Source organism: Balaenoptera physalus (genome assembly GCF_965194825.1).
Source record: "Balaenoptera physalus genome assembly, chromosome: 13".
Taxonomy (NCBI): Eukaryota; Metazoa; Chordata; class Mammalia; order Artiodactyla; family Balaenopteridae; genus Balaenoptera; species Balaenoptera physalus.
In genome coordinates this window covers 87,712,279-87,739,655 of record NC_138892.1, presented here as the reverse complement: position 1 = coordinate 87,739,655, position 27,377 = coordinate 87,712,279, and the positions used below count along the sequence as shown (strand labels likewise).

Sequence of the window (27,377 nt, the reverse complement as noted above, 5' to 3'; positions counted from 1 at the left end):
CTACTGCAGATGCCTTGTATCTGGATAGTCTTACAGCAATTCCAAGACTAGAATTGACACCCTTCTCATGTGTAGCCAACCGAATCCATGCTTCATGTGAAAGGCCCACATATGGAGAAATAGAGGATAGTGCTTTGGATGTGACCGGAAGGCACAAGTAAGTTAAAAGGGCAAAATACACTTGGCTTACTTTTCGTGGGTGGCCTATTCCTATTGCCTAAACATTTAATCAGTAAAAGTTTCATATCTTGACATCATGACATCTTTATTGTGGAATTTTTATTGTGTAACTTCTCTAACTTTCTGAAAATCGACAATTTTAAAACAAAGATACCTTTATAGTTTTCTCTATAGCTCTTTTGAATTTCATGATATCCATTCTAAAGTGTAAAAGGCAAATTAGGCTACTTAACATGTTTCCCAGTTTTTAGGAATATACTATGTACTGCTAAGTTAACTCATTCAGCTAGGTTTTGATCATCTTTCTATTCCTTCACACTCCAGGTGAACAAGTCTTTGGGACTCTATCCCTGTGCTCGCACATACCCTTTCCCAAAGCTCATCTGAGCTCACTCAACTTGCTAAGTACACAGACATTTCTTCCTTAGGAAAAGTTCAGAAATGTCAGTAGAGTTTGTGAGCACTGTTCACCCCAATGAAATTTCCTTTCTGTATCGAGGGTCAGGAAGCAAGACTCTGAATTGCAAATAACTTCATTTTCATTTGGGACTAGATTCTCTATGGTTATAACCTCTCTCTCTGATGGAGCTTGGAGCTCTCTTTCATCATGTCTCAGTTAAGACATGAACTTAATTAGAAATTCAGTAAAATTGGGGCAGGGAAGGGGAACTATGTGATAGGTTGGTATCTGCTGAAATTTGCAGTTTTTCCACCTGTATTAAGGAACTTTACTGTCTATTATTAGGTGTCCAGGCCCTACAGGTGGTCCCCACCCAGGAACAGATCTTTCAGGTTGCATCAGGATGAATAATGACCTAAGTATGGAAGTGAGTATTGGACTATATTTCAACTTCATTTTTAGCTCTACCATATCCTGACCCTCTTCTATGGTGTTTTTATGTTTTGTTTTGTTTTGTTTTGAAGTATTATAGAGACTCTTATGGCAAGTACAAGTCTTATACCACAGAATTCAGATGCATGAGAAATGTCAACGTTTGATGGCATCTGGGGGTATTTCTACCCCTTTTATAGTATAAACTCAAGGATATATAACCAAACGGAGATTTTGATAAAGTGTTCTGAACTTGTTGTTTGAAAGATAGGCTGGTTTGGGACCTAAATTCACTATTGGCTATCAGGAGTCTCAGGTCTCATTGACTCTCTAAGAATCGAAGTCAAGGCTAGATAATCTTTGAGGTGCTGGTACTTTGCTGTACAAAGTAGGGCAATGCCCAAGGAGAACCCATTGCTGCAGTTAGGTACTAATAGTACTTCTCTACCCAAGAAGAGAATACTAAGTAGCTGAGGGCACTTAGGCAAACACCCCAGGTCGTGGAGATGTGCCTGGAGCACTTTCCTTGGTCAGCAGTCTGAGCCTGAGGGAATATGATCTTCTCAATCAAATGGAGCAGACCATTCTGTTCTAGAATCTGGAAATCCATCACTCTTCCTTTTTTAAAAAAAGGTTTATTGTGATATAATTCTCCTGCCAAACAATTCATCAGTTTAAATTGTTCAATTAAATATTTTAAAAAATATTCAGAGTTGTGCAGCCATCACCACAATCAACTTTAGGACATTTTGATCCCCTTAGAAAGAAACCTCATGCCTATTAGCAGTCTATCCCTAACCACCACCCCACCCCACCCTAGGCAGCCACTAATCTGCTTTCTGCCTCTATAGACTGGCCTATTCTGGATGTCTCATATAAATGGAATAATACAATACGGACCTCTTGTGACTGGCTTCTTTTCTTAGTATAATGTTTTCAAGGTTCATCCGTGTTGTAGCATGTTATCAGTGCTTCATTCCTCTTTATGACTGGATAATATTCCAGTGTATGAATATACCACCTTTTGTTTATCCATTCACCACTGATAAGCGCTTGGGTTGTTTCTACTTTTTGGCTACCGTGAATAATGCCAGTAAGAACATTAGTGTAAAACATTTTGTGTAAACATATGTTTTCAGTTCTTGGGGTATATATTTAGGAGTAGAATTATTGCATCATATGGTCACTCTATGTTTAACACTTTGAGGAACAGCAAAACAGATTTTCAAAGCAGCTACACCATTTTACATTCCCACCAGTAATGTATGAGGATTTCATTTTCTCCACATCCTTGTCAACACTTGTCTATCTTTTTTTTAAATTAAATTAAATTTGATTTTTAAATTTCTATTTTATATTGGAGCATAGTTGATTAACAATGTTGTGTTAGTTTCAGGTGTACAGCAAAGTGATTCAGTTATATATATACATGTATCTTATTTTTTGTCTATCTTTTTGATTATAGGCATCTTAGTGGATGTAAAGTGGTATCTTGTTGTGGTTTTGATATGCATTTCCTTAATGACAAATGATATTGAGCATTTTTCATGTACTCGTTGGCCATATGTATATCTTCTTTAGAGATATGTCTACCCAGATCTTTTGTCCATTTTAAAAAATGAGTTTTTAAAAAAAAATTGATTTACATGAGTTGTTCTTATTCTTTTAAGTGTATGTATCTCACTTTTTCCATTCCTTAGTACTCCATCCTATTGAAGAGCTAAGAAAAGGAAAGAAAAAGGAAATGAATCCATTTTGCTATTCCTTAGCCGTTCTTGTAAAGTTTTAGTAAAGGAAGTTGAACTTGGAAGCTTACAGGATGTTTGGTTGTTAGTAATTTCCCTTTTATCTGGTACTGATTTCACCAAGAAAGGGGAAGGAACCAACATCAGTTGTGTACCAGGTACTTTGTAGGAAAACATTTCCACATGTCATGTTATTAATTGTCTCTACAACTTTGAATGGTAAGTATTCTCTGCTTCTACAGATGAGGCAACTGAAGTTCAGAGAGGTTAAGTAACTTAACCAGGATCACTCAACTAGTAAGTAGCAAACCTGGGATTCAAATTCAAGTTTCTATAGCTTCAAAGATTAATCCCTTCTTACGACTCCTCTGAGAACACTGAATTTAGATGTTTCAATCCTAATAACTACTCATAGTTACCTTGAAAGTAGTTTTTTGGCTAAGAAATAAATGTGCTTCCTTTTGTATCTAAAAGGACCTCCTAATCCACTCTCGTTAGGATATGTGACCGAATTATTTTGTCTCGACACCCATGAAGAAATAGGAGCGAACAGAGATCACAAGACAAACTCCTGTTAAATGCTCCTGCGGAAATGTATAGATTCCCTGAAGGTTTTCCCGCTGCCTCCGTGCCATTTCTTCCGTAGGCCCCAGGAACTAATCTGTCAGCTGCACTCTATGGCTGTTCCCACCAATTTCCACCATTTCCCTTTTCCTTTGCTCCACTGCGGAATCCGGGCAGCCTGTTTACTCCCTCATGCCTGTCCCTTGAGTAAATCCCCACCTTCTACCCCTTCATGCCCCCCACCCATCTCTTAAACAAATAGAACTCTCTCCTTAGATGATGCTTATCTATGCATTCTCATTCATAAGAATTAGGATGAAACATGAAATTAAAATGACAAAGCATATAATCCGTGTTTGTCCCATCGACCCATAAATCGTTGTGTTTTCCCAACTCTTTGGCTTCAAACTCTGGGAATTTCGTCACTCTTGAGGGCCTTCAAAACAAACAACTTGCCCTGGTATTCAAGGTCTTCTCTAATCTGATTGCAACCTAATTTTCCAACCTTTCCCCATCCATGCCTTATAGTTTTCCCTAAATGTCAGCCAAACCAGGTGGTCTGTATTGTTGGAATATGTGACACAAAGCTGTTTATGCTGTTTTCTCTGCCCAGAACAATTCCACTTCTCCACTTGTCAAATTCTATTCGACTATCAAGGCCCATTCCAAAAACCATGTGTTCCATAAAACCTTTTGTGGTAGCGAGAAATGTTTACCGTCAAGCATCTCTAGTCCTTCTTGAGATGGAAATCATAATGGATTAGAAGTTGAGAGGTGAGGGTTTTCCCTGGTTCGACCTCTCTGCTACTATGGAAAAGTCTTGTCATTCAGGCCTCATTTTCCTCATTTCTCAACCGTAGCACTCAGGAAAAAATAAGTTCACTCTTTTCTTTTAGACCCCAGTAACTCTGTGATCCTCTCGTCTATATTTTGGTTACATTGTAGTTCTTTGTTTTCTTCACATGTTCCTGTATCAGATTATAAACTTGGTGTAGAGTGCCTTTGGCCATTAACCAATGTGCATCTAGCATCCTGAATAGATTTGGTATACAGTAGCTGCTCTATTAATATTTGTTGAATGCCTATTTACTTATTTATTTTTGTACTCCCTACAGGGTCTATTTAAAACATTGAGAGTGAGTACCCAGTGCACTTGTTGAATTGACAGTCTTGCCCTATTGCTTTCTGACTGGTGTTCCTGAGAACCTGAGATTTATTTTTTTTATTGCTCTTCCATATTCACAGAGGAAGCTATATTCTAGCATCTTTTTCAGAAAGCACAATAGGAGATAAGAGTGAACATCAGTATTCATAAGAGGGTCTTTGGGTGACCAGAGGACTCTAACAAGACTAATACCTCAAAAAAAACGTGTCTTAGTAAAATAATTTGGGGTCCAGTTTGGGACATTCCTGGGGAGAACAGAGCGACTTTACTGACCCAGTGAAATCTGTTTATTTGGGATATTTTAGTGTAAAGAGGAAAAAAGGAAATAAATTATTTCCAGTCCTCGTCTTTTAGAGACTCAGACTAAAATATTTATGAAAGAAATGTCTGTGGTATCTGGGATATGCTTCAAAACAATGCTAAGGTAGGTTTAGTGGGTGATGGTATAGATGAAAGGAGATGGGCCATAGGTTGATAATTGTTGAATCTGCAGAATGGGTACGCAAAGGGTAATTATTCTATCCTGTCTACTTTTGTATTTATTTGAAATATTTCCCAGTAATGATCTAGAATTTTTAGCCACATAGCGTAGGCTTTGGAATTAAGCAGTTGTGGGTTTAAGCTGGCTCTGTTACTTACTAGCTGTGTGAACTCGGACAAGTGGCCTAACCTCTTTCAGTTTGTGTGTGTTCCCTGGTGAAACAGAGATATTACTTTGCAGAGTTCTTTTCAGGATTCAAATACACACATACACATATACATATATTATGCATATATATATGCCTATATATATCTGCAACAGCTAAATTCTGGCCTAACCAGTCCATGGAAACAAACCAAGTAGGTCATATTTAGAAGAGAGACAAATCTCAGTGCTCTGTTTCCCCACTTGCTGATGAATAGGAAGGCCTTTTTCATTCATGGGGTCCCTTCTCAGCATTTCCAAGAATCTCTATACTGGTGCCTACCAGGATATCCCAATGTCCTTCTGATCTCACCAACTTGTGGGTCCCAGGGAAGGACACTTAACCTCCTGAGAGATTGTTGGAGAAGGTAGTTGGTTTCACCACTCACATCTCTGCAGTCCTTTCTGTTGTCCACACCGCCCACAGTCCCTGCCTGCTGCACGGTCGACCTCCTTGGAACGCTGTGTCTGGACCTTTGGTGATCTCCTCTTCTTGGTCGGTAGGGAGATGACTCTCACTTCTTGTTTCAGCACCTTCAGAGCTGGGTCCTACTGTGGTGTTGGGTGGACTCCTTGTGATGCAGTTAAAATTATCCTCTACTTTTCAAGGCAAATAGATAATCCAGCAGGGCTGGCTAGTAGCACAGTCTCCCACTGAATCAGGGCTTGCTGCCCCCTTCAATAGCTAGACCCAGCTGTTCATTTGGCCCAACTTTCTCAGTTCTTCCTCACTCTTGGCAATTTCTCTCTGGGGCTCAGTTGTTTCTCCTTATAATCTTTCTTTCCTTATTCACTGCTCCCACCATTGAGTCTGAAGAGCAACCAAAGGATTTCTGGGACTTTGCAAAACTGGACTTGTGATTAGATACCTGTGTTTGTCCCCAAACACTCCAAGAATTAAGAAGCTTCATGAAAATTACATGACAATGAAACTGATCCTCCCCTCTACCTACTCCAAGCTCAGATTTGACCCCAACAAGACACTTTATAACATATATAAAGTACCGGGTTCATAGTAAACACTCAGAAAATAGCAACTGTAACTATCACCCAGAATCAGAATTATCAGCAGTGTGAAGCTCAGAGGATACAGGTCAGAGGATAGGAAGATGAATTTCTGTTTTCTCTTTGGCTGTTTAAAAAAATCACATACACTAAATATTAAGTGCTTTGCCATCCCTTTGAGGTCTCCTTCATGTCATTACATGTTTTTGCCTAAGATATACTATCACTAGGAGAAGGTGATTTATGAGGCAAAGGACAGAATCAATTTTAAAGTATCTCAGATTTTCTGGCCATTGTCTGTCCTGTTCTCTCAAGCTGTGCGTGGGTGCAGCTTTAATAAACTTGGAGAATAAATAACATTGCCAGTTGCAAAACTGGGACATGTAGAAGTTGGCTGATAACTGTATTACAAATGAAACTCAAAGTGGTGGGTGTGTCCTGTAGATCTGAATGTGTGGTGTCCTTTTAGTTAGAAATTGCAAAAAAACCCAAAAAGCCAAAAAAAACTTGTGAAGGAATTTCATTTTATTTAGGTTATAACAGTTGTAATCTTTTGATGTTTAATTTTACATTCTTTTCTTTTTAGAATATTGAAACCAACTTCAAGTCAAGGGCATTTTTTTTTTTTTTTAAAGTTAGAATAAAATAAGTCTATATAGACTCCTTTTGTTCGGTTTTCTTCTTTTCTCAGAAGATCATATTAGTTTATTTGAGTAACGTCAATTGTCTAAAATGGATCTAAAAGTAAGAATTACATCGGTAACATGAATGTTTATTAGTGGAAGGGTTTCTGATCATAAAAATCTATGGATGAAATAGCACTTCATCTAGAGGAGTAACCTGGGAGATTATCTAGGCCTGTTAACTGCCCTTACTAATATCTTAGAAGTTATTTCTTATTGTTCTTCATATTTTCTATCTAAATACTAAAATAATACTGCTGTGTGTGTGTGTGTGTGTGTGTGTGTGTGTGTGAGAGAGAGAGAGAGAGAGAGAATATGTGTGTGTGCGTCCTGCATTTGCTGATCTAGCCTGTGGGAGAATGTCTCGCTTTGTTCCCCGAGTACCTTAGCTACCCCACCCTACATTACACTTTTACTCTCAAAAGCAAATGGGCTGGACCACGGATTTTCATGTAAATGTTATGCAGGTTGATATTTGAATGGCTCGAACAGGAAGAACATGCTTCCTGCTCTATGCTGTCAGCATGTGTTAGACTCATTGACTTGAGCCAATCTTCTACATGTAGGTAAGTCTCTCTCTCTTCTGAACTTTCTTTTTCTTGCTTTTAGTCAGTTTCTTGATTTTCCTTGGTTTTAAAATATATCCAGTAAATTATCTTTTTTATCATCTGCCCAGATCCTACAGTTGTTGTGTGTGTTAGGTTCTCCTGTGAATTTAAATAGGGGTGCCTTTTGAAACTGGAAGAAAAGAGCACAATTGTAGAAAGTTTTTGCTGAGTTATTTTTCACCCCCCCCTTCACAGGTACAGACACCCTGAGGGGCTGTATCTCCAACTTTCATTAACTATAACCCCAAATTTGGAAGAAAAAAAATCTCCTTCTTTTGTCTGCTTCTTCTTGTAAGGAGGAAGAAAATGTTAGACCAAATGTATGAAAATCTAGGATTGAGATATGTTGTATATTACGTTGTTTTCTGATTAGTGAGATTTATAAAGATTAATGAATTGGGAATAATATCCAGTAATATCCAATATCCTTGCAACAGAACAATGTAGTAATGTACTGCTACTAAATATATGCCATTTCTCGAAAATCACAGAATTGTTACTTAGTTAATCAATAAATATTTTGTTTACCAAAAGGTTTCACGTATAAAAAAATAGGACAAAAGAAGGGCTTTACACAGACCATTATGGCAAATGAGACTCATTTCTAGTATAATGAAAGCAAACTGTATTTTTGCTATATTTATTATTTTGACTTTAAATAATAAACTTTTTTTAAAAAACAAAGTTTACAGAAATAATGTGTTCCCTTTCCCCTAATGCTGGAAATCAGTTTAATTGAATAGAAAATAACTGCATTCTCTTTCATATCTCTTAAATTCAAATACAGGTATTCATGACTCTGGTATAAGAAGAAATATTTTTCTGACAAAATTAGCTTTTTAGTTAGTGCAATATAATTATTATATATAATATATGTTATTAATTATAGCACAGTAATAAGTGTTGTTTCAAGCCACACATAATAACAGATTTGTATGTTATGGAGGGTTAAATGGGCCTGATTTTTTTATTATTAAGGAATCAATCCTTGTTGACTTTTATGGAGGATACTTAATGAGACTGAAGAATGTTTAATTTTTTCCTATTTTTATAGCTTCATTTCTTACATATATATGGGCAGATAGTTAAATAAGCATATACTAATTACTAGTGCAATCTATTTAAATATCTTAAGGATAGAGCCAATATCATTTAACTACCTGTGAAGTATAAGGTATAATTTCTCTTCAAAATTTAATGCAAATATTACCCTACTCTGTTCTGTGCATGTTACTTTCCTCTGTGGAATGCTGCTTATAATTTATGAAGTATTTGTTTTGCATATTTGTCTTTCTGACTGGCCTATGAGCTCCTCTGGGACAAGGAATGTATTTTTGGTCTCTCCAACCTTTCTGTTTTGTGCCAGAAACAGCCTTTCACTGTGTCTGGCACAAACTGGGCCTTTGATGAAAGTTGTTGACTTAAATTAAACTGATGTCACAAGAGGCTTCAGTTACATATAGTCTGACACAAAGACATTTAAAGCAGGGACAAAAATGAAATAAAAGAGAAGATTGCCCAACATTTATATGTAGGAGGATTAGGTGTAAATTCTTGCTGTGCAAGTTTGTGGGGTTTTCTAAACATTTGAGGGGAACATTTTAAAAGTTTATATTCAAATCATCTACCAGTCTAAGACAATCATTGTGAAGTCTTCGCCTCTCCAATAGCCTTAGGGTATTTCAGAGACAGTTCTGTTTACAATGAAGAGGACACTGTATTTAGTCTGATTGTTTAGACTGTTTAGAGGCTGACACCACCATTCTGAATACTCCCGAGAAATTACTTTATTCATTGGTTTTACTTTCCTTACCTGAAATAAGTAAATCTTTTTTTTTTTTTTTTTCCGTAAAACCCACCGCATAAGGTTGTTGGGAGAATTAAATGGCATGATACATAAAAGGGCTTTTGTAAATTTTAATGTGCTGAACAGATGTAAGCTATTGTTTTTTGTATTGGAAAACTATACATTCAGCAAACTCTTGCTAAACCTTTATCTTTCTGGGACTATAGTCAGTGTTATCTTGGAGAGATTCTAAATACGGTGTATGATATACGGCATCCCTCCATTGAAAACTGTTGTTGGTTGTGCCAGTTAACAAGAAGCTGTGTGTTTGATTATGGAATATTTAAATGTCTTCAGTTTTGCATTGTCCGTGCATATTTTGGATATGTCCAAGTGAGTTCAGTTTTAATTTATTAAATTTTGATTTCTTTTCCTAAATAAACTGAATGATAATGAAAATATACTTATTATTGAATAGAAAAACTTTTTATTAAAGAGGAACCTGTGTTCCCACTGTATTTTTTGAAAGAGAATAAGTGAACCTAATCTCCTGAAGTTCCCCCCAAATTAGGAACTCTTGATAAAGGTTAAGAAGCTCAAATGAGACTTTCAAATGCTTGCCCTGGAAGGCTGGGACCACAGTTTTGCTAAGTTCTTTTTGAGCCCCAAGTGAGAGGTGCTGCCGTAGATGTAATCCATCAGATCTTTGAGAATTGGATTAACTTTAAAATGTATTATGTGTCTAGCTAGAAAATTGAGAACCATTTTTAAATCAACAGGCCAAAAGTTTTAAGTTGAGTAATATTTCCATAAATAGAAATGTTGTTTTATGTCCACCTAGAATGTTCTGTTTAAAGAAAACTTAAGTTCATGATATAAACTCTATCTGCCCTTTAAGTTTAGAATTTGTTTTGCCCAAGAATTTAAATTTTCTTTAAATATTGGACTTGTAAGTATACTTAAAATTGGATTTTTTTTTTTGCAAGTACAGCTTTGAGGAAGTATGTATATCAGTCTGCCCTGTACCATCCCATTCCCATATCCTCTCCAAAAGAGCAAAGCAAATATGGGTTCATTTAAAACTGTATGAAAATGTTTGCTTAACACAACTTCTCCGGAATGGAAAATGTCAAATTGTTAAACTTATTTCTCTCTCTCTTTTTTTTTTATCTTAAGGACAATGGTGTTGAACGCTTATATTCTGAGAGCCTGCCACAGTCCAGGTTTGCTTGTTTGTTTCTGTGTATGACTTGTGATGCATATTCAGTTAATTTCTAAGAGAATTCTTTGGACCAGACACTCTAAAATACTTCTACTTTTTTGACAGGGAATATTCCACCCTACCATCTCCTGGACACACTTCATCCACAGAGAGTACTGTAACTTCAAGTGGTGAGTAGATTAGAAAAGATATAAAAATAGATTGTTAGTATTATAACTATAAGCTTGGATGTTCTGTGACCTGCTAAGGTGTGTGCAAATGAAAAGGACATAAGCAAATAATCCTTTTGCATAGTATTCATGCTGTTAGTTTCTTCCTGTTGATAGATTCTGGATCAGAAATTTTGCATATGGCTTCTGGTGTCATTGATTGTAAACCACTCTGTGAGAAAGAGGAAGATAAAAGATCAGCTTCTGCTGTGAAGAAGATCAAAGGTAAGCTGTTGAAGGGTTCAAGAATAGTTTCCATTCTAAAACACTAAGCAAACTTGGAAGCTAGTGGAGTAACTATCCTCAGTGGCTCAGTAATACTATTTTATAAAAGAATTTTGAAGACAGTCTGCAGAAAAGAAGTCCAGAGGTGACCATGGCCTTCATATATGACAACGTTACCAACTTTTTTCCAATTCTGTATTTAAAATAAAAATTAAAGTATATTTCAATGGGATTTAAATATTTCCTTATGGCCAAAATCGATTGGACACACCTGAGTCTCAACTGTGACGCAGATGTGGAATCACCTACTTAGGAAATTCTCAGAATCCTAATTAGAATCTACTGGGTTAAAAGGATGGACCGATTAGTGATGGTTCACTCAGGAGGCAGAAATTAACTAGATAACATGTTAGATCCTTTTCTGCCATTTGAGTCTGAAAATAAAGTGCTTATTCTCAACCGTTCCCAGTGAGACATCACTACAGTTGACACTCATGGGAAACATAGGCTCCCATTCCAACCAAAAACACCGATCAAGGAAAATTCATCTAATGTTTAAATTGGACAATTAAATTTGAGATACAGGTGCTAAGTTAAAGGAGCTGTAAAATTGTAGAAATGGAATCCATTCCTTCAGTTGACTGAAGAATATCTTTATATTCTACCTCACACCAAATAAGAAAAATTTTAATTAAAAGTGCACCAGGATACTATTTTTTACCTGTCATGTAGACAAAGATAAAAAATTTGATTGCACACTGTTGGTAAGGTTGTTGGGGGAAAAAGAATTCTCATACACTGCTGCAGGGAATGTAAATTATTGTAATTAGTATGGAGAGGAATTTGACAATATCTACCCAAAATTTAAATGTACATATGCCATGATAAAACAATTTGGTTTCTGGGACTTTATCCTGTAGATCTAAGTACATACATACTATATGACATATATGGAAGTTTATTTACTGCAGCATTGTTTGTAATAACAAAATATTGGAAAAAAGTTAACTATCAGTAGAAGACTAATTAACGTATTTTGGCATATCCATGTGATGGAATACTAGTATACATCTGTAAAACATATATAAGGAAACTTTTTTCTTGAAAGGATATCAAAGAACTATTTTGGGGGGGGGGGAAATGCCAAGGTACAAAACATTATGTATTGCATGTAAAAATTTGTGGAAAAAAAATAGAAAAAAGTTTTTGTGTATATATAAAATATCTCTGCAAGGCTAGACAAAAATTTGTAACATTGTCTATGAGGAGGTAAAGTAGGTTTCTGGCAGGCATGATGGGAGGGAAAATTTTCACTGGAAAACAATTTTACACTTTTTCATTTATGGACCATATGAATCTACTACCTGTTTTAATTTTTTTTTTAAAGAACTAAAATAAAAATTCCATAGGGAAAAAATTTTATATCCCTGAAGAAAGGGGTTACCATTTTGCTCTTATTTCCATGTAAATTTAAAAAATCTAATACATCCTTTAACTATTCGGTTTCTGTTTTCTTAAAAAGAAAGAAACAAAATCTGACTATAGCCGCTGACCTTTGTGCCTGCACTGAACTAAAGTCAGGACAATGGATCATGTGAAGAGGAAAATCATCATCAAGTACATTACAATACAAATAAACAAAGGGAAATTACAAAAAGGAATGGCATAAATTAAAAGTGCATCTTTTCTTCTTAGTTTGATTACATTTTATTTAGAAAGATACTGTGTTTTGGAAGGATATACTTTGTTATCAGCCTTGCATATATAATTGTTAAAAACTTGTTTGTCAATCTACAAAAAAAAAAGCTACTAAGTTACTAATTGTTCATCCTTCTTTCATTCAGTTTCTGTAATTATACTAGTAATGTGTTTGATTTAAAAAAGCAGCAGTAGCTGCTTTTTATTTTTAAAACCCTACTGTTTGAAGGCCATTTATACAGGTATTCATTTCTGTTAAGAAATCTTATATGGCTAGCTTCCTTGGGAACTTTAACTGGCCTAGTCCTGATTCTGAATGAATGGACACATTTAAAGTTTTTTAGTACAAAATTTGTCTCACGTGTTAAGCACTTTGCCACTTACTACTCCGCCCACATTGCCACCCTCACTATTCCTTCTTCTTTTACTCGTTACTACTCCCCCTCCCCCCAACACTGTTGATGTGTTTCCTCCTTCTTATAGGTGGAAGTCCAGCTCCTGAAAATATTGCACTCCAAGGCTCTGTGAGTGAAGAAAAAATCATGTCAAATCAGGTAAGGAAATATATGCATGTTAACAGTAAAAGTAATGATATGTTACAATGATATTTAGAACTGTCCCTTTAAGTTTGCAAAGTACTCTTAAAAGCACTATTGCATTTTATCCTTTCCAAATATTATGAAGTTAATAGCATTTAGTTATACTAATATTGTATAGATGAAGAAGTTGAGGCCAAACCATCCAGGGTCACTCAGTAGATTCAGGTAGGACCTCCTGACTCCACACTGATTTTTCTTTCATTCATTCATGCATTCATTCACTCATTTATTCATCAAAGGTCTGCTGGAAACAAGCTAAATATCTATCTGTAGAGTACTCTTAAATAAATGAAGGCATTAATAAATAAGGCTAAACAAAACAGTGATATCTATCTTAAAGATGTGTTGTAATTAATGGAAGAAACATACAATTACTCAGTAATTAGACTGGTCAGCGATATGAAAGAGAAATGGTTAGGGTGAGAGGACAGAAGAGGTGTCATGGAGGAGGTACCTAGTGAGTGGTATCGAATGTTATACAGGCACATGGCAAACTGCTATAAAACATTATAAGGATGAATATTTAAATGTTTATAGAAAAATAATTAAATTCCTTTCCTTAAAGAGAAGGCATATCACCACTGGTATGAATTTATAATTATTTGAAGAGTAACTTACAGACTATAGGCAATTCTACGTTCCTTCAAGGGTCTTATTTATACATCAGTCCCTCTCTGTATTCTATGTGTGGAGGTGTGTGTATGTGTGTCTGTGTGTGTGTATTATTATTGTTTTCCCCTCAGTGTATAAACATTCTTTTAGTTAGGCCTATTTGATTACAAGAAACAGAGACTCATGCAACTAACTCAGGTTAAGAGAAGGTTGTGTCATGTGTACATTGGAGGTAATAAGGTAGATAAAAATTTTATACTATTCTTGTCTGAAGGGAGTGGAGTAGTTGGATATGTGATTTGGGATAATTCTTTTAGTGTAAAGTATATATAAGTGTAGTGTTGACTAGCCCACATGCCGAAAGTGGTTGCCCCTTATAAAAAATGGACAGAGGAAAATTCAAGTCCTCTAGTCTTTCCTAGCTCATCTCAAAAAATAAAAATAAAAAATAAAAAATCTTTTAAAAATAATGGATTAGAAAAGTTAGTAATGGAGGTGGAAAATTGGTTAGAATGCTATAGTAATAATTCAGGCAAGACATGAAGATAGTTTGAATTTAGTGATGATGGAAAAAATGAGACTAATTTGAGAGATACTTGAGGTATAGCATTCACAGTACATGATAACTGATAATCGGGGGTCTGGGAAAAGGTCGATACCCAGGTTTATGGCCTAACCTGCAGAATGAATAGAATAACGTGAGAGTAGGAGCGAGTAAGAAGAATTTGTGGGGTAAATTTAATTTAATTTAACTTGAGATAAGTCAAGTTTCAGCTTGATATGAGACATCATTAATACCGTGTAAGGAGATTTTATAGATAACTATATACCCATATTCATAAACTCACCCGTGGGACTTTCAGGAGCAGACACATATTTGTGAGTTATCAGCAAAGAACCAAGCAGGTGGATGAGATTCCCCAAGGAAGGAGGGCAGGCAGAGAGAGAGCACAGAGGATAATGGACTCTTGATGATTCCATTGCCTAATAAGAGAAGGCAATGGTGGAGGAGACCAAGAAGGAGCTTTGGAGTGATGGGGTGACATCAGGAGAGGGGAACCAAGGGATGAAAAAACTTCAAGAAGGAGGGGATTATAGATCGATTTGGATGCTACAGTGAGGTCACGTAAGATAAAGACTGAAAATTATCCATTGGATTTGGCAGTAGGGAGTTCACTGATAACTAGGGAGAGCAGTTTCCTTGGAGCGTTGGGTGCAGGGACAGAGTAGTTCACTGATCACAAATGGGAGATGAGGAACTAGAAACAGCAACTGTGGACAACTCTTCCCAGAAGAAGTGTAGCCAGGAAGCGCAGGAGAGGAAGAAAATGCCATAGCTGGAAGATGTCACAGGGTTGAGGGGGGATTAAAAAAACTTGAGTATGTACATATTGATAAGGATGATCCAGTGTTTTACCTGTATTATTTCATTTGTTACATTTTATCAAAATCTTAGTTTTCAGTTGTCCAAAAATTACATGACATGGTATCAAGGGCCCTACCAAGGAAATTTGTCTTGGCCTTATTTTTTATGGAAAATTTCTGAGAATGTTGAATAATAATTATCCTAAAATAATTATATACCTATAGCTTCTCCTTTAGATTTCCCAAGGCAGTATAGTGCAACTCTCCTATTATGGTGATTCTTGTATAGATACATTTGTAGGACAGTTGGTCAGTGACCTTAAAATATATTCAGATGGAGTAAAAGCCAAACATAACACAAACTTAGCAGCTATTTTGCCATAATTTCCCCAACAATCCATCTGGAAAGCTGCGTGTGATCGTCCTAGATCACCGCCCCCTCTTCATCCATTCAGTCCTATCTCTCCCTCAAGCTCCAGCTTGTTCCTTGTCTGCAGAGACTTTCCATGCTTCTCAAGCCATGGTGTTGCTCTCTTCCTTTTGCAAAGCACATATTTATCTATCTCTCATTTACTTGGCAATTAATCCTAGTTTGCTTTGAAGTAACTTGTATCATGATTGCAGCTTTTCATGTACTTCTGTTCTTTATGCCTCAGCTAGATTAGAAACCCCCTTGGAGTCAGTCCTCTTTTCTTCTGAATGCCTAGCACAGTTCTTTGCATACTATAGAGTGTTTTTTTGAACAGGGTAGGCAGGAGAGGACAGGAAGTCGAGAAATGATTGGTTATGAAGGATTTCCACTCTATGTTCAGCAATAAAATCTCTTTATTATTTTAGGAAGCCAAAGGGGAACCAGAAACAATAAATGAGCACAGAAAAGAATGTGTGGCAGGAGGTAAGGAATGTTCTCTTCCAACCCCCATGTGAACTTTTATTCCCTGCTGGTATGTTTTATGGATGAAATCTTTCTGAGTAAAGAGATGGCATCTACAACTCTGCATCTCTAGATAAAATCAGCCAAATAGAACTGATTTTGATTCAATTTGTAGCGTTTTCAAAAGGCCATATTTATGCTGCATTGCCTGTTAAGCTCAGAGGTCTTGTAATAACTAGTGCCCTATTGTGAACTAAGAACCATGCCAATGTTGGTAGCAAATTCTAAGCTCTACTCTGAGATTTTTTTATTGTTCCATCTAAAAGCAAATAAGCCAGTATTTGAAGAATGAGTGCTAATATGCTTCTCTCCCCATCTCCCTTCTGTTAGGATAGAATAGTGAATAGAGTTCTGGCTTTGGAGTCACTCACTGTATGCTTGGTCACTCTCTTACTTGCTGTGACTTTGGCAAGCTATTTAACCTTGAGTCTTAATTTCTTCATCTGAAAAGTGGAAATGATGAGTAAAAAAAAAAAAAAGTACCCTTTATGAAATATAGACTGTACTAAGTACTAGGCTAAATTCTCTATATGCATAGTTTTATTTAGTTCTCCCCAATACCTGTGTGAGCTAGGTAAGCTGCAATTCAGTTTCCTAGCCTATAAACTGTAGATAAGAACGGTACCCACTACAGAAGGTTGGCTGTGAGGATTGAAGAAATTATGTAAAAAGCATTTAGAAAAGAGCCTGATAAAAGTTCTCATAAAAGTTAGCTACTATAGAAAAATCATCCTTATTTTGTAGATGGTTTGATGAAGTTGTGACTTGTTCCAGGTCACTTAGTTTTAAGGATCAAAGTGTCGACTGAAAAAAAATCCACAACCTAAAAGTTGAGAATTATGTTTTATCCGCAGATTTACTGAGGACTTAAGCCTGGGATGTAGCCTCTCAGATAGCTCTGAGGGACTGTTCCAAAGAGGTAAGGGAAGAGACAGGACATACAGGAGATTTTGCAAAACAAAACAAAACAAAAAACCACCAGGTAGTCCAACATCAAAAGATAACTGCTAATTATAAAAAAACCCAGACATCTCAAGTTAATGAATTTAGCCCTTTTCTATGTATGGGAAGATGCAAGAGTCTGGGCTTATTGAAATCATTCCTTTGATATATAGGGACAGTATCCTGCTTTTCTCCATCTTAAATCCCCTCAGGGTGCACCGCAGCTACGCAGCTACGGTGGCTGATGGCTTGATGGCCACAACATCATTTGTTTACTGAATGGCAGGCCACATTCTTTGTCCACAAAAGCTAGGATTTAAACCAGATCTTTTCAACTCTATACTTAGTGCTTTTAATAACTATTATTGTCTTCTTTGTGGAGTAGTCATGAAGAGTATCATTAATATGTATAAAGAGCTTTGTTCTGGGACTGGCATATAGTAAACCTGTGGTAAATGATTGATATCATGTTTATTGTTGCTGTTATTATTAGCAGTATTATTATTATTATTATACTATTGTTACTACTCCTAGTACTACTACTACTACTACTACTACCCCAATACCTGTGTGAGCTAGGTAAGCTGCGATTCAGTTTCCTAGCCTATAAACTGTAGATAAGAACGGTACCCACCACAGAAGGCTGGCTGTGTAGATTGAAGAAGTTATGTAAAAAGCACTTAGAAAAGTGCCTGATAAAAGATCTCATAAAAGTTGCTGGTTTTAAATCCTTGGTCCGCAGGAAAACCAGGGTACCAGCTGAAGCTATGCATTTGACCATGGAATCAAATCAAATAAACATTCAAACGCAGAAAGAACAAATTGGGCTGTCCCTTGACTCTGAGACATCTTCAGGTTTTCAAAGACTATTCACGTGCTGAAGTGTGAGCCAATAATTTCAACATGATTGTGATCCCCAAAGCGTAGCATAACATTATCTTATATTTAAGCAAATGCATTATTAGCTGGTGATCTTCTCAGACATATTTCAATGAACGCCTTTGTTTAGTGGAGGGAGGCCATAACCACATTGGATTGAATGTGCCTGTAGCTGTTAAGCCTGTTTAACCAAATACTATCTTATTGTCTTTTAATAGGCGCTGCTGTTTCCTCTCTTCCTGTGAAGTCAGTTAACTTTAGACAAAGTGACAAGTAAGCTCCTCCTCATACAGCATGCTCACATTTTTTGCTTTTCTGTTGAACTATGTTTGAATAAGTTCTTTCTCTTATCTTACAGCACTTCTGCTAATGAGAAGGAGGTGGAGGTAAGTTTCAAGCAGATGTTTTTTCCTTTAGTAAAAAAATACATGTTTCAGACTCACTCGCCTGCAGTCCCTGTGAGCTTTTGCACGCACTTAAGTTTGGTGTCTGTCTGGCTTGGCCATGAAAGCGCAGGGAAAGCCTATGCGTGCCAGCATTATTTCACTGGGAGGAGAAAGAAATGCCTCAGTGTAATGTGGTATTAAACTGGAAATTTGACTACATCCAATGTTCTCTCCTCACCCTCACATTATTTTGACAACAGGCCGAATTTCTCAGGTTATCTTTGGGATTTAAATGCGACTGGTTCACCTTGGAGAAAAGAGTGAAGCTTGAAGAAAGATCCCGTGACTTGGCAGAAGAAAATTTGAAGAAAGAAATCACTAACTGTTTAAAACTGTTAGAGGTGAGACTCATAACATTTGGGGACTACACGTTCAGTTGTATTATTAATAAAGTTTTCAAAATTACGTTAGAGTTTACTTGTATGACTAAAACCAACACTGGGTACCAAACCCTGCCTGACTCAAATGTGAATTAATAGGAGGTAAGAATTCAGGATCAGGCTAAGATAAAAGGTTCACCAATAGAAGGGTATAAGCAATAAAACAAATAAATGTCGTTTAAAGTAGTTATGTGAATCTTCTGCCATCTCTCTGTATCTTCAAATAGATTTCAGGCAGAAGAGTAATTACGCAGAAAACTGAGCAATAGGAGATAATATCAATGTTAAGCTTCAAAGAAGAGAATCAAAAGACGATTTCCATTTAATTAACTGAAAAAAGAGAATGGTGACGTTTCAGTCTTGTCAGATAATGGGCAAACCTTCTGTAAGGTACACAGAAGTGTAACAACTATTATTCTTCTGTTTTGTGAAGTCACCATAAATATATGGATGGGTTGGAAAATTAAGGGGGTTCATTTTGGAAAAAGAAAATAAAAATATAGAAACCATATTCTGTTTTTTACTGTGGTTAAAAAAACACATAATGTAGCATTTACCATATTAACCATTTTAAGTGTACATCAGTAGTGTTGAGTATATTCACGTTGTTGTGAGATAGATCTTCAGAACTTTTTCATCTTGCTTACTGAAACTCTATAGCCATTAAACTATTCCCCTTTTGCCCTTCTCTCAGCCCCTGGTAATCACCATTCTACTTTCTGTTTCTATGAATTTGACTACTTTAGATAGCTCATGTAAGTGGAATCATATAGTATTTGTCTTTTTGTAACTGGCTTATTTCACTTAGCATAATGTCTTCAAATTCATCCATGTTGTAGCATGTGGCAGGCTTTCCTTCCTTTAAGGCTGAATGAAATATTCCATTGTATGTATATACCACATTTTGTTTATCCATTCATTTATTGATGGACATTTGAGTTACTCCACCTCTTGGCTATTGTGAACATTGAATATTGTTGCTATGAACATGGGTGTGCAAATATCTCTTCAAGACCCTGCTTTCAATTCTTTTAGAAATATGCCCAGATGTTGGATTGCCGGATCATATGGAGTTCTATTTTAAGTTTCTGAGGAACCACCATACTGTTTCGCACAGTGGTGTTACCATTTTACAATCCTACTAACAGTGCACCAAGGTTCCAATTTCTCTACATCCTGGCCAACATGTTATTTTCTGTTTTCTTTTTTTTTTAATTAATTAATTTATTTTTGGCTGCATTGGGTGTTCGTTGCTGTGTGCGGCTTTCTCTAGTTGCAGTGAGCGGGGCTACTCTTTGTTGTGGTGCACCGGCTTCTCATTGTGGTGGCTTTTCTTTGTTGTGGAGCATGGGCTCTAGGCGCCACGGGCTTCAGTAGTTGCAGCACATGGGCTCAGTAGTTGTGGCTCGTGGGCTCTAGAGCTCAGGCTCAGTAGTTGTGGTGCACGGGCTTAGTTGATCCACGGCATGTGGGATCTTCCCAGACCAGGGATCAAACCTGTGTCCCCTGCATTGGTAGGTGGATTCTTAACCACTGCACCACCAGGGAAGTCCCTATTTTCTGTTTTCTGATAGTAGCCATTTAATAGGTGCAATGTGGTATCTCATTGTGGTTTTGATTTGCATTTCTCTGATGATTAGTATTGTTGAGCATCTTTTCATATGCTTATTGGCCATTTGTATATCATCTTTGGAAAATGTCTAAGTCCTTTGCCAATTTTAAAATAGGATTTATGATTTGCAAATATTTTCTCCCATTACATAGGTTGCCTTTTCATTCTGTTTATTATGTCCTTTGATGCACAAAAGCCTGTAAGTTTGATGTAGTGCTATTTGTCTATTTTTGCTTTTGGAACCTATGCTTTTGGTGTCATATTCAAGAAATCATTGCCAAATACGATGTCATGAAGATTTCCCCCTATGTTTCCTTCTAGAGTTATATAGTTTGGGGTCTTACATTTAGGTCTTTAATCCATTTTGAGTTGATTTTTGTATATGGTGTAAAATAAGAGCCCAACTTTACTCTCTTGCAGTTTTCCAACATCATTTGTTAAAGAGACTATCCTTTCCCCATTTTGTAGTCTTGGCACCCTTGTCAAAGATCATTTGATCATATATGTATAGGTTTATTTCTGGGCATGCTATTCTGTTCCACTGGTCTCTCTTTATGCCAGAACCATACTGTTTTGGTTACTGTATCTTTGTAATGTGTTTTGAAGCCAAGACATGGGATACCTTTATCTTTGTACTTCTTTTTCAAAATTGTTTGGCTCTTCGGGGTCCTTTGAGATTCCATATGAATTTTTCAATTTCTGCAAAAAATGCCTTTGGGATTTTGATAGAGATTACATTGAATCTGTAGATTGATTTGAATAGTATGGACATCTTAACAAAATTAAGTCTTCCAGTTCATGAACACAGGATGCCTTCCCCTTTGTGTCTTCTTTCACTTTTTCAGCAATGTTTTGTAGTTTTCAGTGTACAAGTCTTTCATCTCCTTGGTTAGGTTTATTCTCAACTGTTTTATTTTTTGGATGCTATTGTAAGTGGAATTATTTTCTTAATTTTCTTCTTAGATGGTTCACTGGTAGTGCATAGAAATGCAATTGATTTTTGTCTGTTGATTTTGTATCCTACAACTTTGCTGAATTTTTTTATTAGTTCTAACAGTCTTTTTGTGGAATCTTTAGGGGTTTCTTTATGTAAGATCATGTCATCTGTGAACAAAGATCATTTTACTTCATTCTATCCAATATGGATTTTTTGAATATACTTTTTTACTTGCCTAACTGCTCTGGATAGGACTTCCAGTACTAAGTTGCATAGAAGTGGTGAGAGTAGGCATCCTTGCCTTGTTTCTGATCTTAGAGGAAAAACTTTCAGTCTTTCACCATTGAGTATGATTTTAGCTGTGGGTGTTCATATATGGCCTTTATTATGTTGAGGTAGTTTCCTTGTATTTCTGTTTTTTTAAATATTTTTATCATGAAAGGTGTTGAATCTTGCCAAATGCTTTTCTTATCAATTTAGATGATCATGGGATATTTATCCTTCATTCTGTTAATGTGGTGTATTGCACTGATTGATTTTCATATGTTGAGCCATCCTTACATTCCAGGAATAAATCTCAGTTGGTCATGGTGTATAATCCTTTTAATGTGCTATTGAATTCAATTTGCTAGTATTTTGTTGAGGATTTTTACATCACTATTCATAATGGATATTGGTCTGTAGTTTTCCTGTAATGTTGTTGTCTGGCTTTGGTATCAGGGTAATTCTGGCCTCAGAGAATAAATTTGGAAGTGTTCCCTTCTCTTCAATTTTTTGCAAGAGTTTCAGGAGGATTGGTATTAACTCTTCTTTAGCTGTTTGATAGAATTCTCCAGTGAAGCCATCTGGAACTGGACTTTTCCTCTTTGGGAGATTTTTTTTTTTTATAACTGCTTAAATCTCCTTACTAATTATTGGTCTACTCAAAATTTCTATTTCTTCATGATTAAGTTTTGGTAAGCCATATTCTGTTTGACTAACAACTAATATATGCTCTTCTCTTTCTAACTAATGGTGGTTATTTAAACTGCAGTAAGAAACTGTATGTTTGACAATGGTCATTCCAGTTGTTAGCAACTTTCCAGTTGCAACTCATACATATCTGCCTGTTTCAGAAGTGGCTGCTATTCATTGAGCATCTACTGTGTGACGAGCAATTGGCATCTATTACCTCTCATGTCACAATATTCCTGGAAAGAAGATGAGTTGTCTCCATCTGACAGACGAGGAAAAAGCAAATCAGAAAGCTTGATATTATAACATTTGTAGAATTAAGATGCAATTTATAGTCAATGATGCCTTATGGTTTTATTGGCAGCACTTTTCTTTTCTGATGCTATACAAAATTTATGGTATTTTAGACATGGGCAAGTATTAGAAATTTGCTTATGATCACACAACTAATGAGCAATGGCTTGTTGGCTTCCAAATATGCTGTTCTCTTAATTCTTTCTCCACTCCAGTGAAACAGATGGCCTTCCATCAGGAAAGCCGTCATCTTGGTTCAAGGGCACAGGTTTGAGATAAATATTCATAAGGCAATGAAGGCGTACCGGCCTAACCAGCCCAATCTCACCTTGTCGTCAATGGAAGAGCAAATATAGTAATCAGAGTCATATCTAATTCGAGTATATTTTTACTACTTTTCTTAAAAGTTCAAACTATGATCTTCATATAGTGCATTCAGTTCATTTATAGGCATAATTTCTTTACCATTGCCAATTAATTACATCCCATCCTATTAATTGTAGAAGAAAGATATAAACACACATGAAGGAGTAGCAAATTTGGGAAGTAAAGAAGGAAGGGATCAAAAATAGTATAAAAGGCTTTGTGAATATCTGCATAGGTCTACCTCATAACCAACAAAGGTATTAATATTTCAACATCATTCATTATTGGTCTTTGCTGCTGCTTTTCGCCTTCCACAAAGATAATAGATTCATCTGCACTTACAATATAGTCAGTGTTAGAATCACTTGCTGAATACTTGGGTTGCATACTTTTTAATACTTTACTTTCTGTGCAGTCTTTAACACCTCTTTGTGAAGATGACAGCCAAGCCCAGGAAATCATTAAGAAGCTGGAGAAGAGTATAACGTTCCTCAGTCAGTGCACAGCACGAGTGGCCAGTAGGGCTGAGATGTTAGGAGCCATTAATCAGGTAATTTGTCTCCCTTTCTCCAGTTACAATGAAATTACTAAAAGTGGATTACATTTCTAGGAAAAAACTATATTTGATCATTTCAGAATGTTCTTGATATTTTCCTGTTTTAAACAATGCTACAATAAATATCCTTGTTTATGCATCTTTGCACACTCCTTCATAGAGAAGTAGATTTTCAAAATTTTCTTTGTGGGAAAATCTGGGGAGACTTTAAATTTTTGAATCTCTACCTAAACAAACTTGTTAAAATATATTTTCCTAAGAAGGAGACATTTCACTGTGATGATAGTTTTAGTCTGAACATTTGTTATACACTTCTAATATTCTAGTTTCTTTTTAACCCCTCGCCAGGTAGTAATATTCTTTGTTTTATTTTTATTAAAGTTATGTATGTGCATAGCTTTTTTAAAAAAAGTCAAGTAGTTCTAAAAGCCTTCTTATCCCATTTTCCATGTTCCAGAGCAACAACTTTCAACTCTTTTGGTTTGTTTTTTATTAATATTCATATCTCCAAATAATATGCTTATACTGTCACTAAGTGATTTATTTTCAGTTTTAGATAGTTATTGGTTTCCTACTAAAAAGATGAATATTTATTTATCAATCTTTCCCCCTCACACCTTTTCACTGTCTTTCACCTTATTGTTGATCTCTCTTCTTTCCTAACCAAGCTTAAATTCCATGGTCAAACACAACATTTGCTCCCTTGCACAAACCCTCAACACTTTTCCTTCTCTTGTTTTCTTTTAATCTTTAGGAAAATCTACAACCTTGTTTTAAGTCCATTTCTCCACCTGATTATACCTGCATAGCTGGAAAACCTCACACCTCTATGCTGACTGAGTTCCTTTGAAATTCATCACAAACCTCAAGTGGTCCTTGGGGCTTCCCATCTTTCACACTTTCTCCTTTCTCCTCAAATCACCATCATGTCCTCCCCTCTCTCTGTGTCAAATAATGACTTTGCTTCTTAACTCAGTAAGAAAGTTGAAGCAGTCAGAAGGGACCTGCCAAAAGCTCTGAACCTACAAGCACCTAAACCCTTGACATTGCCTTCCTTCCTGGTACGAAAGATGAATTGTCTCTCATCCTATCCGTGGCTAACCGTCCCACCTGTATATAAGATCTCATCCCTTCTAAATTACTCAGAATCTTGGGCCCCAATTCTCCCTGCGTTCTTCCATCTCCAGTTTTTCCCCATGCTACTGAATCATTCCCATCAACACACAAATACGTTGTTTTTAAGACAGGAAAAATAACACAAAACAAACACAAACAAAAAACATCTTTCACTCTTTCTCCTTTGGCTACCACCCTGTTTCTCTGTTCCCATTTTTAGCAAATCTCCTCAACAGAATTGTGCTCACTGTTTCCAATTTCTCTCCTCCCCGTCTCTCTGAAACATATTCTAGTCAGCCTTAACCTACTCATTTTCCTTAACCTGTCTGCTACATTCAACACGGCTGAGCTCTTCCTCCTCCTGGAAACACTCTCCTCACTTGGTTTCCAGGTACCACAGTCCCCTGGTCCTTCTCTCTACATCATGGGCCAATCCCTTCCAGACTCCTTTATGGGTCCCATCCTTTCTCCCAGCCCTCTTAATCTTGATGGGCCCCAGAGATTCACCTGTGCACGTCTGATTTCCATCGTCACTCAATTCCCATACTATCCCATGTAGTCAACTGATGACTCCCCAATTCACACACTTATCCCAAACCTCTGCCATGAGTTTCAGACTAGAATCTGCTACTGTTGATGTAGCTTGGAAGTTTGATAAACAACTTAAGCTTAACACATCCAAAAATAAACTGTTGACAGTCCCTCCAAAAACTGTTCCACACATAGTCTCCTTACCTCAGTAAAGGGCAACTCTGTCCTTCCAATTGCTGGGGCTGGAAAACCTTGGGGGTAATTCTCAACATGTTTCTCTCACACGCCACATCTAATCCTATGGACAATCCTATTCACTTTACCATTAGAACATGTCTGGAATTCAACCACTCATTTCCCTCTCCACAGCTACCACCTTAATCTAAGCCACCATTCTATTTTTTCCCAGATTACTACAATATCTTCCTACATGGTCTTCTTGTCTCCATCTAAATCCAATCCCCACACCACCCCCATAGTCGCTTCTCAATAAAACAGTCAGAATAATCCTTTTAAAACTTAAGCCAGATCATGCTACTTTTTTTTTTCATGTTACTTATTGGTTCAAAGCCCTCCAGTGGCTCCTCATTTTTTTCAGAATAAAACCCAAAGTCCTTATGATGGCTTAGAAAGATCTACATGATTCCCCTGCCTTCTTACCCCTTGGACTTTATTTTCTGTGACTGTATTCCTGGGTTATTGCACGCCAGCCACATGGGACTCGTTTCTGTTCATCATGCTGCCAACTCAGGCCCCCAGTCCTAGCTGTTCCCTATGCCCAGAATATTTTTCCTCCAGGTGTCCACATGTCTTAGCCCTCACCTTCTCCAAGTCTTGTTCAAATGTCACCTTCATAGAATAACCCAGCTGACCACCTGAGCTCCCTTGTAAAATTTCAACCCCTTCCACCCCCGAGCTTCTCATCCTCCCTTTCCCTGTCTTTTTTCATAATGCTGATCACATTTTAGCATATTATTATGTTTTACTGACGTCTTATTTGTTGTCTATCTCCTCCCACTAGAATATAAGCTCCATGAAGGCAGGAATATGTGTCAGTATGGCTCACTGCTTGTCTCCCCAATGCCTAAAATGTGCATAGCAAGTACTCAAAAAGTTTTTGTTAAATGAGGGAGTATATGACAACAAAAGCAAAAGCAATAGCAAAAGAATAGATAAATTGGACTTCCTCAAAATTAAAAACTTTTGTGTATCAAAGGACATTATCAAGAAAGTAGAAAGATAATCTACAGAATGGAAGAAAATATTTGAAGATCATATATCTGATAACGGTCTAGTATTCAGAATATATAAAGAATGCTTGCAGCTTGACAGAAAGAGAAACAACCCAATTAAAAAATGCAAATAAGACTTGAATAGGCATTTCCCTAAAGAAGATATACAAATGGCCAATAAGCACATGAAAAGATGCTTAATTATTAGGGAAATGAAAATCAAAACCATAATGCTATACCTCTTCACACCCACTAGGATAGCTATAATAATAGAAAAAGAAAGGAAGGAAGAAGGAAAATAGAGTTGACAAGGATGTGGGGAAATTGCAATATTATTATCGTATTTTAATATATTATTAGCCATTAAAAGGAATGAAGTGTTGATACATGCTACAATGTAGATGAATCTGGAAAAATTTATGCAAACTATAGGTGCTAGACACAAAGGTCACATTATATAATTGTATTTATATATACTATCTAGAATGGGTAAATCTTTAGAGAAAGGTAGAAGATTGGTGTTTGCTAGGTTTTGGTGGGGAGGGGTGATTGGGGAGTAATTGCTTAGTGGGTATGGGGTTTTACTTTGGGGTGATAAAAGTGTTTTGGAACTAGATAGAAGTGGTGGTTGCACAACACTGTGAATGTACTAAATGTCACTGAATTGTTCACTTTAAAATAGTAAATTTTATATTGTGAATTACACATCAATATAAAAAAAAGAAAAAAGAAAATGAATGTATTTTGTAAGGTTCAAATTCAAACAAAACTGTAAATAGATGTTTTTGAGACAATTGGGGAAATTTGAATATCGATTAGATGATACAATGTTTCTGTTAATGTTGTTAGAAGTGATCATGGCATTGTGGTTATTTAAGACAATACACTCCTATTTTGTTTTTTTTTTAGATACTTACTGAAATGTTTATGAGTAAAACAACATGATGTCCATCACCTGTACTTAAAAAGAAATAGCATTCAAAATTTGAGATGAAACTCATATAGCAAAATGTTG

At 36.4% G+C, this 27,377-nt stretch overlaps 1 protein-coding gene across 2 annotated transcripts in view; it reads left to right on the top strand.

The window, feature by feature from the left end:
* IRAG2 (inositol 1,4,5-triphosphate receptor associated 2) overlaps positions 1-27,377 on the top strand; it is a 47,929-nt gene that overhangs the window by 11,693 nt on the left and 8,859 nt on the right. Inside the window, exons 2-12 of one of the 2 annotated variants that reach the window (XM_082419807.1) lie at positions 10-157; positions 926-1,007; positions 10,430-10,476; positions 10,581-10,645; positions 10,802-10,909; positions 13,091-13,161; positions 16,021-16,078; positions 18,157-18,211; positions 18,297-18,324; positions 18,585-18,725; positions 23,343-23,477. In XM_082419807.1, coding sequence (XP_082275933.1) covers positions 984-1,007; positions 10,430-10,476; positions 10,581-10,645; positions 10,802-10,909; positions 13,091-13,161; positions 16,021-16,078; positions 18,157-18,211; positions 18,297-18,324; positions 18,585-18,725; positions 23,343-23,477 — 732 coding nt within the window. In that variant the 5' untranslated portion in view covers positions 10-157; positions 926-983. Of the gene's footprint in view, positions 1-9; positions 158-925; positions 1,008-9,891; positions 10,477-10,580; positions 10,646-10,801; positions 10,910-13,090; positions 13,162-16,020; positions 16,079-18,156; positions 18,212-18,296; positions 18,325-18,584; positions 18,726-23,342; positions 23,478-27,377 lie in introns of those variants that run through there. The other variant, XM_082419806.1, reaches the window with a different exon arrangement.